Genomic DNA, 17,527 nt, shown 5'->3' with positions numbered 1-17,527 from the left:
CATCTTTCCCAACACCAGGGTCTTTTCCAGGGAGTCTTCTCTTCTCATGAAGTGGCCAAAGTATTGGAACCTCAGCTTCACAGAATATTAAGGATTTTGTCTAAAAAGACAAAGCAGGAGTGTTCATCCTTTATCTTCCTCACCCCATCCTCTTTATTCTTTTGCCCAGCTGCTCTAAGAATTAACACCAAAGCACAACTAAGCATCTCCTGACCCTACCTACTGCTTGCAGAGTTCCCACATAGCAGCTCAAGCAAAAGAGAACATTTACCAAGAAGAGAAAAAGGCCCACCTGCTATTTGTCTTCTGACATCCACGGCTCACTCTGAAGTTCCAACATTAACCATCATTCCTAAACTACTGCAAGTATCTTGAAACCTACTGAAGGATCTTGCTCCACAATCCGAGAACCTGGCTTTAGTCTAATGCAATGCAACTGCCTCAATGCCAGGAAGTATGTATTTGGGGAAGGGATGTAGCTGAAGTGGAAGGGCATACCTCAGAGGAAGCATGCCTGCTTTGCTTGCAAAAAGGTCTCACATTCAATCCTCAGCCTCTCCAGGTAGGGCTTGGAATGTCCCTTGCCTGAAACTCTGAACAGTTGCTACCAGTCTCTGTAGACAATACAAAGCTAGATGAAGCAATAGTTGGACTCACTGTAAGGCAGCTTCCTAAATAAGTCACATAAGCTTAATCAATTCAGCAGTAAGCTTGAATAATTAGGGAACTATCCATTAGTTTAGACCAGGCACCCCCAAATTCGGCCCGCCAGATGTTTTGGGACCACAATTCCCATCATCCCTGACCACTGGTCCTGCTAGCTAGGGATGATGGGAGTTGTAGTCCTAAAACATCTGGAGGGCTGAGTTTGGGGGTGCCTGGTTTAGACAAAGTATGCAGTAACTGCAGGTGAGGCTCGACAACTGACATTTAACAACTGTACTCTGTGATAGGGAAAATTAGCACAAATGTTCTAATTAACAGTTAGAGCCTTTTTAGAGTTTAGTCACCACCAGAGAGCTGGAGAACAACCTCTTTTTGTCCCTTTCCTCCCCATTAACAACATCCCATGAGAAATGAGAAAACAATCAATGGTGGTTTTAGAGACAAAAATGGTTTCACTCCGTGCCAAACCACACCAGGTTCAGTTGAACAGAACAAATCTGCATCATAATGTTCATATATTTACTTTGCCAATGTAAAGTTGTTATACAGTGGTACCTCAGGTTACATATGCTTCAGGTTACATACGCTTCAGGTTACAGACTCCACTAACCCAGAAATAGTACCTCAGGTTAAGAACTTTGCTTCAGGGTGAGAACAGAAATCGCGCAGTGGCGGCGCGGTGGCAGCAGGAGGTCGCATTAGCTAAAGTGGTGCTTCAGGTTAAGAACAGTTTCAGGTTAAGTACGGAACCTCCGGAATGAATTAAGTACTTAACCTGAGGTACCACTGTATTAATAGTCAGGATTTTTCCTCTTTGTAGTTGAGGTAATATTTAGCAACTTAAACATACAAACAACAAAAAAAGGGGGGGAAGCTTATCTAACTGCTTCTCGGCGTCTTTTTACAAAGTCTTTTGTTAATCTTCTTCAAAGAGAGTGATGGTAGCATAAGGAAAAAAGGCATGGCAAAACAGATACAAAGGCAAAGCTGAAGCACAACAGAACCACCACACACACACACACAGAGCACAAGCAAACTCATTTTACTCACTCTCCAGGGCCAGGAGCTTCAAAGAGTTCAGTGACCAGTCTTTCCTGACTGGGTCTGTCAGTGAGATGGCCACAATCCAGGCAGATATGCAAAGTGCAGGCTGGTTGCCAGACAGCCAAAGAAGAGAAAGGAGATGAAGTCAGAGAAGACGAGGAAAGGAGAGCAAGAGAAACTTAAAAGCGAGTGGGTTACTTACAGATATTAAAGCCAAGTGGTCAAAAGATGAAAACCTGCACCAACACATGCTCTACAATGTGTTAGCTCTCCCTTTCCCCCTACCCTGCTGGCCACCTGAGAGCAATAACCATGATGTAGTGATGTAGCGTGCACTGTGATGCCATAAATTGGGGAGAGAGTTGGCACAATTATTTCAATTTATACAATGTCAATGCACCCGGCTATGTCCCTGTTCCCCATTTCTAATTTTTAATTGCCACTTGAGTCGTATCAGGTCATTTGCAAGAGAAAAGGGCATGTCCTGAACTCCTGCAATAGTGCAGTCATTTCGTTTATAAACAAGGTTTGCAATGGTGGAAGAGCAGCAGCTTGAGGACAGGATAGTAAAAGCTATGACTGGGCCAAAATATATAGTAGTATACGGTAGTTAATATTATGCAGGAATACCCTATGGCAGCAGTTTGCACCGCTGCTGGTTAGTTATGGAGGCTGCTGCAGCTGAGACCACATGAGGCACTAGTTCATAATGATATTTTTAAGTGAAAATAAGAGATCAGGAAACATGTGAATCATTGCTAAGACTACATAGAGTGTATATACAATAAACAGAATGCAGTAAAATATGAGGGAAATTATTCATTTTCGGTCTAAATCTTGCCCCACACTGCCATCTGGTGGATTAACCACACTGTTAAAATTGATAAGCATGCCTTTGGTTACTTCAAAAGAACTGAAGAAATGTGGCAATATAGGCCTCTATAACCTAATTGTTCAAATTATTAAATAAAGTCATAAGTTTACCCTTCAAAATGTTTCCCGTGAAATATTAATTACATTCCAAGCATTACATGTTGTTATTCACATCTTCATATTGCTTTTGGTGTTTAGGCAAGTGTTCTGCCTAAAATTCCACTTCCCTGAATTATTTTCAGAGGTCTCGTTTTTTATTCTTTCATTCACAATGCAGAGCCACAACCTCTGACAGCGGGGTTTGTGCTCATTTGTGGGTTTCCTTGCATTTTGGTGTTAAGAATAATCTTAGTCTTATACCACAAGTATGCTTTTAATGTATGTGGGAGAGGGGTTGCCAGTAAGTTATTATGGCTTAATGCTTGATGGTATTCAGGGCTTGTATAATGCATTAAAAAAGGTAAAGGGACCCCTGACCACTAGGGCCAGTCATAGCCGACTCTGGGGTTGTGGCGCTCATCTTGCTTTATTGGCCGAGGGAGCGGAACCAGCGTACAGCATGTGGCCAAAATGACTAAGCCGCTTCCGGCGAACCATTGCAGCGCACAGAAATGCCGTTTACCTTCCCGCCAGAGCGGTGCCTATTTATCTACTTGCACTTTGACGTGCTTTTGAACTGCTAGGTTGGCAGGAGCAGGGACCGAGCAACGGGAGCTCACCCCGTCACGGGGATTCGAACTGCCGACCTTCTGATCAGCAAGTCCTAGGCCCTGTGGTTTAACCCACAGCGCCACCCGCGTCCCCACAGCGCTATCCGCGTAATGCATTTATGACACCGCAAAATACGTAAGGGGCCAGTTTGCATGTATCACTAAGCAAAACTGTGACTAAGAGAGCATGTGTCTGCTCTGCTCCTCCTCTGGTCTTGCTGCTGCTGTGCTGCACAGAACTAAACATTGTTTGGCTTAATGTTACATCAAAACCTGGAGTCATGGTTTGTCTTGCTCCAGACAAACTGCAAGTTGTAGCCAAAGTTCATTTAATGCTTGCCACTCATGGTCTGGCTGTGGAAGACACCACATAGCAGCAGAGTGGAAAATGAGTGAACTGGCCGTGATTTTTTGCTGTGAGCACTTGCATGTTTGCTTTTTCATGCTTCGCCACGTTTTGGCTTACTGTAATGTGCAAATTGGGCCACGTGTATTTTGTGTTGGCTGTCAGAAACACATTACACAACACAGTGTACCATCAAGCATTTTCTTTCCTCACCATTCTCATTGCTTTATACCCTAGAAAAATCCCACAACAACATCTCCATCTTGCAAGAATGTGAAAGTAACTCACATCATCATCATCAGTCAGTCTCAGCGGCACCATCTCAATATAAGCAAAATGTATTTTGAAAAAAGGAGGGCATACCAATAAACAACTTTTTCATCTACAAATGTAAACCCTATCAATTTAAAGCCAGCCCAGACTCACTCCCGCTACAAAAACTGAGATTGCTGAGGAGGCCAGAAACCATCCTGGCTGATTCTTACTGCAGACCCAGGTCATCCACAGTCCTGCTGTTGGAGGACTGGCGGCAACAGCAGCAGGTATGTTCTATGTTTAAGATAATATTTTGTTCTTTTGCTAATTATGATGTTTTAAATGTATATATTTGACTTTCTTTAGTAATGTTTTCTTTTGAAGTCTTTAAGGTAATATTTTAGTTTTCTGTTAATTATGTTGCTTTGAAATTATACTTTATTTTTACTTTATTCTATAATAGTTTATTCTGAACTGTTTTATTTGATGTTTTAACATAGGTTGTAAACCACTTTGAGATTTTTTTTCTTAAAAATATAAAGTGGTGTAGAAATGAAAGGAAAAATAATAATAATGAATCCAAGGGATTTAGAGCTTATATTTTTTAAACAGATGTCCTTCCTTGATACATGGCATTTTCTTCTGAACTGTGGGGGATTTTCTGGATTTCATGGAACTGGCTGAAATGACTGGCAGAATCCGTGACCTGGGAGAAGAGTCGGTGGAAGAAGATTGGAAGAAATTTAAGGACTATTTGCAGAAATATTGTAAAATTATAGAATGTTAATTTGACGTTGGATCGAAAATAAGAGGTGTTAGCAACAAAGTTAAAAAGAATATGTTAAAAATAGATTGACAAAGGATGAAAATATTCATTTATAAATATGTCAAGATAAAGAGTTAAGATAAAGGAAATAGGCCAAGGATTTGCTGAATTGATTAGGTAAATGGGAATACAAAAAGGGGAGGCGGGTGGAAGTCAAGGAAACTAGTAAATGAAGCAAAAGGCATAAAAATTGATCCATTTTTTTCCCCAATTTTTTTTCTTTTCTTTTAATTATGTGTTTTTACTTTTTCGATTATTGTATTTCTCTTTTCTGTATTTTTCTTTTTCTTTTTCTTTGTAAACTTTTGTCTATTTTTTGTAAAATCTCAATAAATATCTTATAAAAAAAATGAACTGTGGGGGATTTTCAAAAGCAGTTTATATTATGGCAATCTATGGTTGAAATATATATTAATCCCATTGGGCATGCATAAAGCAGCTAGATGAATCTTAGTAAAGTACTGGAGGTTTACACATTATTTACGTTGGTTCTAACCAACACATATTTGTTGAAATTAGAATGTCTTAAATCATTTTTAAAGTACTATTTGGATTCATCTAAAATAGCAGGTAGAAGAACAGAAAATATAGAATGTGAGGCAAATACTCTGGCTCTGGTTGCTACTGCTGAGAAACAAAATGAAAATCAAATGCCACTCACTTTTTTAATGCATACAGGAAGTATTTGACCGAACATTACCTTTCTAATAATGGTTCAAGCCATTCTTCATGGCACTCACAGTGGCAATCAAGAAAGGTTAGCACATCCCCTTTTGCTATAGAAGCTCCCAGCAGTCTTGCTCGAACCAATCCTTCTCTCTTGTTTGCCCGGATAAGCCGTACCTTGCGCAAGTTAGCCACATAGTTTTCCAAAGCCTCCTTTAAGTGCTCTGTAAAAAAGAGATGAATGAACTGCTGTCGTACAAAGCAACTGCTAGCAAAACGGCTTTTCATCAAAACATATCCAGCAATTCAGTGTTGAAATCCATTTTCAGTTCACCAAAAAGTGAGCTATGATGAACCTCCCTTGGGAGGGTGTTCCAGATTTGTGATGCCACAGCCAAAAATATCTACCTTGCATGTTCATTTGCCCCACCTCTGAAAGCAGAGCAGCGCAGCGTCCGAGATGCTGACCTAAACATATTCCAACTTAAGATGGGTGACACCTGGCTTGAGAGCACTACATGTGAAAAGGATCTAGGAGTCTTGGTTGACCACAAAATAGACATGAGCCAACAGTGTAACGCGGCAGCTAAAAAAGCCAATGCAATTCTGGGCTGCATCAATAGGAGTATAGCATCTAGATCAAGGGAAGTAATAGTGCCACTGTATTCTGCTCTGGTCAGACCTCACCTGGAGTACTGTGTCCAGTTCTGGGCACCACAGTTCAAGAAGGACACTGACAAACTGGAACGTGTCCAGAGGAGGGCAACCAAAATGGTCAAAGGCCTGGAAACGATGCCTTATGAGGAACGGCTAAGGGAGCTGGGCATGTTTAGCCTGGAGAAGAGGAGGTTAAGGGGTGATATGATAGCCATGTTCAAATATATAAAAGGATGTCACATAGAGGAGGGAGAAAGGTTGTTTTCTGCTGCTCCAGAGAAGCGGACACGGAGCAATGGATCCAAACTACAAGAAAGAAGATTCCACCTAAACATTAGGAAGAACTTCCTGACAGTAAGAGCTGTTCGACAGTGGAATTTGCTGCCAAGGAGTGTGGTGGAGTCTCCTTCTTTGGAGGTCTTTAAGCAAAGGCTTGACAACCATATGTCAGGAGTGCTCTGATGGTGTTTCCTGCTTGGCAGGGGGTTGGACTCGATGGCCCTTGTGGTCTCTTCCAACTCTATGATTCTATGATTCTATGATTCTAGGGTTTCTGAACGGCCTGTACTCATTAAAGACAGCCTGTACTCATTAAAACCTGCCTGGTTTTTGAGATCATCATTGGAAGTCTGGCTCTGGGTGTTCCCACTTCTAAGATTATGTGGGTGGTCATCCAAGATTGAGTTTTCTTGATACAAGTACCTTAGTTAATCAACCCACTCTCCTTATCTGCTCATCTGGCATTAAATTTGAGGACTTTGAGGTCCTCTTTTCACTGAGACGGCCCACCCATGAGGCAATGTGAGGCAACAGAAGATCTGGCCTCCAAGGAATGTATCGCCCACTACTGCTGCTAAAGTGGCAGCGATGGCTGCAGTGTGCTCCACAGAGACTGCATCTGCCACCTCCTTTGGGCCCCCACCAATGCCACATCCACAGCCAGCTCTTAATGGAAATGAGGCACAGTCAGTCTCCTCCCAACCTTGTTCTCAATGTAGATCTTTATTTTCCCCTTGTTCCCTATGTAGATCTTCCTTCCTCCCCTTGTTCCCAATTTACATCTTCATTCACCCCTTCTTCCCTGGCTGGGGGAGATGGCGCCATTTTGTAGTTCGCCTCAGGTGTCAAAATGTATTGGGCAGGCCCTGCCTTTTCATGGTAATTTACAGGTTTAAAGCTCTGTATTGGTCTCAAAAGGTTCTTCAATATTCTATTACCTTTGAAGACTGCTATTACATTTACTATTTTATTGTTTCAATTACAGTGGTACCTTGGGTTAAGAACTTAATTCGTTCTGGAGGCCTGTTCTTAACCTAAAACTGTTCTTAACCTGAAGCACCACTTTAGCTAATGGGGCCTGCTGCTGCTGCTGCTGCTGCTGCACTTCCACTGCACGATTTCTGTTCTCATCCTGAAGCAAAGTTCTTAACCCGAGGTAATATTTCTGGGTTAGCGAAGTCTGTAACCTGAAGCGTATGTAACCTGAAGCGTATGTAACCCGAGGTACCACTGTATTTTATTGTTATAGATTTAAAATACGTTGTAATCCACACTGGGGGATTAAAATGGAAAGACAAGATAAAATAGTTTACTACATATACAAAACAGTTCCGTTGTTTTTCAGATATGGTCCTCAAAATGGTTCTGAACTATTGTGTGCCTCCCTTTCAGTGTCTCTGTTATCACCCATATGCTTACATCTCTGTGATCTCCTCATACAGGACATGGAAGATAATATTAAGTTATTAATCTTGTTAAGGAATGACTGTATCTGTGTAAACTACCTAGGGACTTTAAATTCTCTTTATTGAGGTTTTCTCCCATTCTCCTTTAATTTGTCTGTTTTATAAATAAGGTTTGTATTCTGGTGAAGCACTGATAAGGGTAAAGGCAGGGTAAAAATATTTTTAAATACAGTATAATAAATCAGTATCTGAGAAAAGTAGTACTCAAACTACATATTAGGGATGGCATTCAACAAAGTTTGACTCAGAGGAGATACAGTGAAATTAATGAACATGACTAAGTTAAGCCAGTTAATATCAGTGAGTCTACTTTAAGTAAACCTTAGTTGAATATCACCCTAGGAGTTAGATTATACATATATTTTGAGAACATTACTATTCTGAGAGTGGAATAAATATCAGACTAACAAAAGACTCAGGTGTGCACAATCACTATTACCCTGTTTTCGTCACAGAAGATTACAATCCAAATATTCTAGGCTAAAAATAAAATTAGAAAACATTAACTGATTAGGTTTCCACACATCAAAATACATATTGAATAGAGTTGTAAGGAGTGATGTTTTTTCTTCAAATGAAATGTGGGCTAAAATTTATACAGCAGAAATATCCCATTCTGCAGAGACCCCTATTCAAAATCTGACATCCCTTTTGCTTTGTTCCACTATTAGATTTCTTAAATAGTATGCAGAAGAGCCAAGCAAATGTCTTAAAATTCAGTGTTACCATTCCCATTTTATTTGGTACGATCATTTTAGTTATTCTAGCTATAATTTTACATCTACAAGTCTTAGTTTTATATAACAGTAGGTAGACCCCCATCAGCTGTAAATTTTACAGTAGCGTTTTGTGCATTGATTCATTAATCTCATTCATCCTTATTACTGCAAAACTGAGATTGCTGGGTCTTTGGTTACTTGATTTCAGCAGACAGGATAGACTTTGCCTGATATCACATAACTATCCAGTAGCCATCTGGACAGGGTACCTGGATATATCTACAGTGGTACCTCGGATTACATACACTTCAGGTTACATACGCTTCAGGTTACACACTCCACTAACCCAGAAATAGTGCTTCAGGTTAAGAACTTTGCTTCAGGATGAGAACAGAAATCGTGCTCCGGCGGCACGGCGGCAGCAGGAGGCCTCATTAGCTAAAGTGGTGCTTCAGGTTAAGAACAGTTTCAGGTTGAGAGCGGACCTCCGGAATGAATTAAGTACTTAACACCGGTCTTGAAAGACCTACATTGGCTCCCAGTACGTTTCCGAGCACAATTCAAAGTGTTGGTGCTGGCCTTTAAAGCCCTAAACGGCCTCGGTCCAGTATACCTGAAGGAGCGTCTCCACCCCCATCATTCTGCCCGGACGCTGAGGTCCAGCGCCGAGGGCCTTCTGGCGGTTCCCTCATTGCGAGAAGCAAAGCTACAGGGAACCAGGCAGAGGGCCTTCTCGGTAGTGGCGCCCGCCCTGTGGAACGCCCTCCCACCAGATGTCAAAGCGATAAACAACTACCTGACATTCAGAAGACATCTTAAGGCAGCCCTGTTCAGGGAAGTTTTTAACGTGTGATATTTTACTGTATTTTTGGTTTTTATGGAAGCCGCCCAGAGTGGCTGGGGAGGCCCAGCCAGATGGGCGGGGTATAAATAATAAATTAATTATTATTATTATTATTATTATTATTATTATTATTATTATTAACCTGAGGTACCACTGCACTTGCATACCAAGGAGCTCAGAGCAGCATTTTAGCCTCAAACCCACTCTGTTGAGTAAGCTGGGATGAGAGGTAAGTAATTTAGCCAAGCATCACACAAGCCATGCTTGAACCAGCATGACTGAACTGCAGCTTGCCTACCTATGTGCATTCCCCTCGGCCTAGCTTTTTATTCTTGGGGATCCCAACCTGTGCAATATTCCGTCGCTTGGTAAACCATTCCCAAAAATTATTAGTCAAGTCTCCACATCCCGTGGTGGCTCGCATGTCCGTCAAGATTTTAAGAGAGGTGGGAAATAAACAACATTGTGGTATACCGACGAGATACTCACACTACGATTACCGAGAAGTAATTTCCAGGCGTATAGAGCAAACATTACAATACAGCCACTGGCAACGCATCTCTATGCAAGCCAGTTTCAGTCTATGTTTTTCCTTGGAAATACTTCCTGCTAAGTTGCACTCTTACACCAATTACCGTATTTTTCGCTCTATAACACGCACCAGACCATAACACGCACGTAGTTTTTAGAGGAGGAAAACAAGAAAAAAAATATTCTAAACGAAATAGTGGATATATGATTTTTGTGGTTCATGCTGTGGCCACAGACATGTGATCTGACAGTGAGTTTGGAGCAGCCCAATGCAAAAATCCTGAAGATCCATGTGGATCCATGCTTTGTAACCACGGAGGAGGGAAGGAAGGGGAACCATGGATCCTCTGCTCACGACTGCAGCAGATCCCCCCCGCCACCCGCAGGCATTCGCTCCATAACACGCACAGACATTTCCCCTTACTTTCTAGGAGGAAAAAAGTGAGTGTTATGGTGCAAAAAATACGGTATATCCTAAAAGGGCTACACTGGCCTCCAGATGTAGTAGCTACTAAATGCCCTATTCATTTCACAGAAAATCCTGCGCCAGCAGGGGGCTTTGTGGAGACACTGCTTACCTTTATCACTGTAATCGTCTACAAGGATAACTTCTTCCAGAAGGATGTCAGGAGAAGTCTCAAGAACACTATGAACTGTTCTGAGAAGCGTTGACCAAGCCTCATTATAAAAAGCTATTATAACAGAAGTCTTTGGAAGGTTATAATAATCATACTTCTTTTCTCTGCATCTGTGAAAAAAGCATACATTTTAATTGAAAAATCAGATACATAATTAAGCAATACTCTGCCCAACAATTTATGCAGAAGTGAGGTGAATACACAAATACGTATCATAATTGTGTAGAGTAGGACCTGCAGCAAGGAAGTAATTTCTCCTAGATCTTCATCTTGCAGTTTCAAAGAGCGTATCAACTCCATTAGGAATAACATCCAGTTTGTGATACGCTCCGTACTACATTAACTATATTAAGGAATTCAATGCTACTTCCAAGCACACATCAGAATGTATATCCAAGTGTCAATACCACCTATTCATGATGTATTATTTGCAAATACCATCCCACTCCCAATTCTGCTGCTACTAATTGCATGTACCACATTTTTCGCTCTATAAGATGCACCAGACCACAAGACGCACCTAGTTTTTGGAGGAGAAAAACAAGAAAAAAAAATCTGAATCCCAGAAGCCAGAACAGCAACAGGGATCGCTGCACAGCGAAAGCAGCAATCCCTCTTGCTGTTCTGGCTTCTGGGATAGCTGCACAGCCTGAATTCACTCCATAAGACGCACACACATTCCCCCTTACTTTTTAGGAGGGAAAAATTGAGTCTTATAGAGCAAAAAATACGGTAAATATCTTTTATAAAACAACAATTTGAGTTGGATCAGTGAGAGCTTATTTTTAATAGCTGCAGAGTTTAACCATATAGGTTTATTATTATTAAACGTTAAGCATATTTTCACAGAATGCAGTAACTGTTCAGATTCACACGTGTTTTTCATTTGAGCTTCTTTTTCCTTTATTCAAGCAGTTCAAATGTCAGCTTTGAAAATCTGTGATACTCAATTAACTATACCAATGAATAGATTAAAACCTTACAACGAATTACTGAGGCAATTGTCACCCACTCTTCTATCTCCCTCGTTTACCAAACTGGGAGAATGCCAGGCACAGGGACTTACCTACAGAGCCAAAGGCAATTAAAGTAAAAGTCATTATGTTGTCACCATGTCAAGATCTTGACCTGAAGTATCCCAACATGGTGACCTCCACGTGTTGTTGGACTCCAACTTCCATCAACCCCAGACAGCATGCCAATGGAAAGGAATGATAGGTGTTGTAGTCCAGCAACATCGGAAGGCCATCCAGTTGGCTACCCAGATCTACTGCCTGTCTTCATTCTGCTATGAAGAAACTACCTGACTGAGGTTCTGTAGGACATTAGACATGAATGCTTCAGAAGACTTCCCTTCCTTGCCCCGCAAAGGGTAATCACAGCCAGCTCATATAAAATTCACTTGCTCAGTTTTCTGGTTTCTAGGAAATATATTTCATCAGATCATTCACTAACACCTCTCTCCTACGCAAAGGTGCTCCCATTTTGCTCACTAATGCTTCTGCTGCTCCCTTTAAGGGCCAAATCAAATGATTGTTTTTGCGGTGAAAATTTCATCATGCTGATAACTTTCACGTGCTGCAGTAGTCTTGAGAAAGTTCCCTAACACAGTGAAATTGCATGATACTCAAACCAATTTCTGAGAAGTTATTAGTAGCTAATAGTCAGGTGTATAACCAGAAACTGAACTTCACCTGTGTGGTGGAAATATATACACCATTCAGTTACACTACACTCACAGACATTGCAACGTCAGCAATTTACAATCTCTCTAGTCCAGGAAGTAAAGTGTAGTATTTTTTTCTTCTTCTTATGAGCAATCTTGTTAGAATCTTTTGTAAATAAAAGACTTCAGTTTCCTCTAACAAGCAGAAATGAACATGATAAGGCAGATATTGGCAATGTCTATGTGTACTGTACAGGGCACTTTATTGTACAGGTTGAGGAGGCAAAAATGAAAGGGTTATGAACAGCTAGCATACAGATTGGCACTACATCCGGCTTAAGTCAGTTGAGGGTGCCTCGCTTGGAAAATTTCCAGGAAGAAAATATTGTCAAAGGCTACCACTGTGTCTGATTGAGAACAGGCAGCAATAAAATGAAAGCAACCATCTGTGTGATCTTAAGCATGGGACTGCAGCCACAGTGATAAGTTTGGTTAACTATACTTGTAGGACTGGGTTCAAAGAAAGTGCTCAACTGAGTAATGATCATGGCCGAAATATCTTAACATGATCTCAAACTTCCAAAAATGGTGCAATATAGCTGTGTGAACTCACATATTTTTGGATAATTATTGGGGAAGCAGCAGGATGATGGTGAGAGATGGGACTCCCTGAGAAAATATGGGAAACAGGTTGGGCTGCAGCAGAACTGGAAGCAGCAATGATTTTGAGAGGCCACAAACATTCTCACCAACTTACAAACATCTTCATTTGGGACACAATTGTGGAGATGCTCTCAAAGAGGCGACCCTTTACATTAAAGCTAACTTGGCACAGGTCCCATTCACTGCTTCTGGCGTGGAGTTTGCTGGTTGCATTAACTTCCAGCCACAGGTACCACATACCATGACATTTGTACATAGGTAGGCATTATATATTGAATTATCCAATTAATTAAGGATTGGGTTTTCATATGCATTCTAGCTTATGGTTACCAGATTTTTTTCAATGAATCCGGGGACACTTTTGTTTTGTTTTGTTGAAGCTGAGTAGCAACAGGGAGTCAGTAGTGGGGATGGTGCCCTGGGCAAAAGACCCTGGGCTCAAGCACACATGCATATTGTATAAAGGTACAAAGCCCTTCTTTCGCACCCTATGAAACATAAATGTGCAGAGTTTTTTAAAAACTGGGCAAAGGCGCGCCACGCGCCCGTGACTCCTGAGCCTCCCCCAATCTCCTCCCTCTTCCCCCTTTGTTTTGACTGATTGGGGGAGGCTTGGGAGTTGCGGGCTGGCGGCCATTGCCCGTTTTTTAAAAAAACTGTGCACTTATGTTTCACAGGGTGCAAAAAAAGGGCTTTGCACCTTGCCCGGCAGAGAAACCGAGCGCGTTGCACCCCTCATGGGCAATGGCCGCCCGCCCGCGACTCCTGAGCCTCCCTCAATCTGTCAAAACAAAGGGTGAAGGGGGCAGCAGATCTGTACCACCAGACGTCCCCGTTCTCCTTTGGCAGTGGCGGCAGCAGCGAGCAGCTCCTGAAGCCAGCCAAAGCCAACTGCGCTACCAGGCTAGCTCTGGGCTGCTGAGGCTGCTGCTGCCACGTTTCCCGGGGACAGATGTGCAAACCTGGGGACATTCCAGGGATGGAATTTGTCCAGGGACAGATTTGCAAAGCCGGGGACTGTCCCCAGGAACCGGGGACGTCTGGTAACCCTATTCTAGCTATTTATGCCACAAGTGACTTGCTTTTATATGTATGAAAACACAGGCTCTGAAAGTATGGGACAAACCCTTCCAGGGCACCTAGGATGAGGCAGTGCACTGTTCCAGGAAGTGAACAGGTGAATCTAGATGGATTAAATACCCACAGACAGAAGTCTTTCAACGAACCAACCTTGTATCTGGTGGGTGACAGCTCCCCCACTGCACCATGATCCCATTCTGACTTGAACAGGCACTGAAAGAAAGGCCACGGGTTCCCCCCCTCCAAATGTTGTTTCCCTGTTTTCAGAGCAGATCATAATTGCCTGCTCTGTTCCTCTTCTGACATAGTATTTACAGTAACACACCAATATTTGCACACAACTGTATGGAAAGATTGGCATATGTTCACCTGTAAGGCGGGGGACGAGTTGCAGTAGGCAGGCCAAGTTTAAGGAGGGGAGATTTTAAAATGTTGGAGAAAAACACAAGCATGATATACTGTTACAACTGAAGAGTATAGCTGGGCCCCTATGAATCTGCTACTGAAAGCAAACCTTCTCTCCTAGGCACTCATGTACACTATACAGTACAATCTTGTTTTGCCAACACTTCCCCAGACAGGCAGTAGCTCATATCCTCTCTGAATGGGTTTTACTCAGTGCTTCGTTCTTTTTAATAGAAAGAAATGTGAAGTTGTTACAGTAAGTGCTGCACTTTTAACATTACAGTGGTACCTCGGGTTAAGAACTTAATTTGTTCTGGAGATCCGTTCTTAACCTGAAACTGTTCTTAACCTGAGGTACCACTTTAGCTAATGGGGCCTCCCGCTGCCACCGCACGATTTCTGTTCTCATCCTGAAGCAAAGTTCTTAACCTGAGGTACTATTTCTGGGTTAGCGGAGCCTGTAACCTGAAGCGTCTGTAAGCCGAAGTACCACTGTATGGGTAAAATGGGGGACAGGGGGGAATTAATAACTTTAAAAATCATTGCAAACTGTTAAAATCGTTAGTTAGATTGTAATAACACTTGAAGTCTTATGGTGAAATTTGGGTACAATGAAGATGCAAAAGATTTGGATGATTAACAAGAGGACCCACAAAGGGGAGGAGGGGGAAATCCAGGAGATCCTTTGGGGTCTTGTTTTTATGGTGCATGTTGGAAATCTGTTGGTTAAATTTTAATTTGAAAACCAAATAAATAAATAATTTTAAATGCTGGTACTGAGTACCCTTGAGTACCCCCAGGGGAAAGAGCGCTGGTTTAAATCTTGTCTGGAGCTCACCTCACACACACACACACACACACCTGTGCTCTAAGTAAGGTGGCCATTTCAGCTACCTGAGGAAGCAGACTCTCCAGTGCAATCACGGAATTGTAAAGTTGGCTGGGTCCCCTGAGGGTCATCTAGCCCAACCCCGGGCAACGCAGAAATCTCAACTAGATCATATATTGACAGACGGCCATCCAGGCTTTCCCCTGCCCCCCCCCCGCCTCGACTCCCCTGTTTCCTTCCCTTCGCCGCCCTCCCTCCGCCTCACTCACTGGGGGTGGCGGCGCTCCGGCAGGCGGCGGTGCAGCGAGATGCGGTCGCTGAGGTAGATGTTGATCTGGTGTCTCCGGATGCTCTCCTCCTGGAGCCGCTGCTCGGCGGCGCTCAGCTCCAGGCGCACGGGCCGGCCCAGCTCGCCCAGCTCCGCTTCCCTGCCCAGCGGAGGCTTGTCGTACACGGGCCTGCGCAGGAGCCGCCGGGCGAGCTCGGCAGGCTGCTGCGAGGGGAGCGCGACTCCGCCGGCCTCGCCCAGCTCCGAGTCCGGCAGGCCGCGTTGCCACAGCAACAGCCAGCCCAGCGCCCCCGTCGCCGCCACCAGCAGGGCCGCCGCCGCCAAAGCCAGAGGCCCTCCCGCTCGGGACACCCGCGACCGCCGGACCCGCCGCATCTCTGCAGCGCCGCCGCCGCCCGAAGCCGGCGCTGGCCTCGCTTGAGGAGCGCGGGGCGGGACCCGAGGAGGAAGGGCCGCCCCGCCGCCGCCGCCGCCGCCGGGCCCGGAGCGAGGAAGCGGCCTTCTTTGCAGGATGAGGCGGCGCTGAGGGAAGGAGCAGCCGAGGGGCCTCAGAGGCCGCGCGGCTCCTGGCCTCGGAAGTTTGACAGCTCGCCACAGAAAAACCAAACACAAAACACGCAACAAAACAAGAAAAACGAACCAGACTTCTTCGCCTGTTCGTTTATTTAGTTTTTATACGGCCCTTCATCTCAGAGCAGTCAGCGACAGAAATAATAATAATACATGAGGCATAATAAAAAACGCAACCAAAAACTCCCCACCCCTCCCACAAACACATTAAAAAAACCAGATTGTCAATTGGCCTGGTTGAAGAGAAAGGTTTTTTCGCCAGGTGACTAAAGGCTTGCAACAAAGGCCTCAGTTTGATTCCTCAGGGAAAGCATTGCACAAGCAGGGAGCCACTGCAGAAAAGCTCCTGCTGCCCTTTGCACCTCTGTCAAAGATGAGGGTGGAATGATAATTGTTGGGGTTAGTGGGGAATGCATGCGGATAGTTTTCAGCACAACCCGGAAAAGAGAAGTGAAACCCCACTATTTTCAACAGGGCCTGTTTCCTGACCAAGTGTGTTTGCAATCCTATGTGCCCCTTGTTAAGCTGTGGGTGAACATATCAGATGACACAGCAATTCTTCAAATAGCTCTTGTTTATTCACAGGCCAGAACAGAACTGAACTGAAGGGTTCAGCCAGCCTGCTTATATAGAGCTCCACTACAACGCAACAGTAACCATTTTCTGTAACTATCCAATCACTGAACGTCACTTTCAATCCCTTATTTGCATATGTGGACCTGAGTGAAAACCATCTACAGTATACCCCTGCTGGCCCAGGGTGAGAACTTCAGTACATAACACCCCTAGTTCCAGGGACGGTTTCCAAGGACTCATTTCTGAGTGGAGAGGAGTCCTCCAGATATTTATTTAATGGTGAGGAAAATCCTGGAAGGTTTTGACAAAAAGCTGCTTCCCCAGTTATCCATACCAAGCCCTCCTGTTGCCTTCTCCTGGAGGAGTCCGGAGGGTGGCAACACAAGAACAGGCCTTCTCTGTGGTGGCTCCCTGCTTGGGGGAATGCTCTCCCCAGGGAGACTCACCAGGCACCTTCATTATGTACCTTTCAGTGCCAGGCAAAAAACGCTTCACTTCAACCAGGCGTTGGGGCTGATGGACATTCTGCGGCTTTTAAAATGTGCTTTTAAGGAGTGGGCCAATTCTTGGTTCGTTTTCGGTGCATTATTTTGCATTCTCATATTGTATTTTAATTATTATTATTATTATTTATTTATTTATTTATTTATACCCCACACATCTGACTGAGTTTCCCCAGCCACTCTAGGCAGCTCCCAATCGAGTGTTAAAAACAACACAGCATTACATATTAAAAACTTCCCTAAACAGGGCTGCCTTCAGATGTCTTTTAAAAATAGGATAGCTGCTTATTTCCTTGACATCTGATGGAAGGGCGTTCCACAGGGCGGGCACCACTGCCCCCTGTGGGTTGCTTTTCTGTTGCAGACAGCCCTGGGATCTTTGGATGAAGGGTGGTATACTAAATAAGTAAATAAATAGACAAATAA

The 17,527-nt window shown here is 43.5% G+C and overlaps 1 protein-coding gene across 1 annotated transcript in view; it reads right to left on the bottom strand.

Moving 5' to 3' along the window:
* The window catches only part of GALNT12 (polypeptide N-acetylgalactosaminyltransferase 12), a 38,127-nt gene extending 22,285 nt beyond the window's left edge, over positions 1–15,842 (bottom strand). Inside the window, exons 1-3 of the mRNA XM_053397181.1 lie at positions 15,433–15,842; positions 10,461–10,630; positions 5,421–5,610 (exon numbers count right to left, since the gene is read on the bottom strand). Coding sequence (XP_053253156.1) covers positions 5,421–5,610; positions 10,461–10,630; positions 15,433–15,827 — 755 coding nt within the window. The 5' untranslated portion in view covers positions 15,828–15,842. The remainder of the gene's footprint in view (positions 1–5,420; positions 5,611–10,460; positions 10,631–15,432) is intronic.
* Between the last annotated feature and the right edge of the window lie 1,685 nt (positions 15,843–17,527).

Source organism: Podarcis raffonei, chromosome 7 (genome assembly GCF_027172205.1).
Source record: "Podarcis raffonei isolate rPodRaf1 chromosome 7, rPodRaf1.pri, whole genome shotgun sequence".
Lineage (NCBI taxonomy): Eukaryota > Metazoa > Chordata > Lepidosauria > Squamata > Lacertidae > Podarcis > Podarcis raffonei.
Note: the sequence above shows the minus strand (reverse complement) of the source record. Positions and strands in the feature narration are given on the sequence as shown.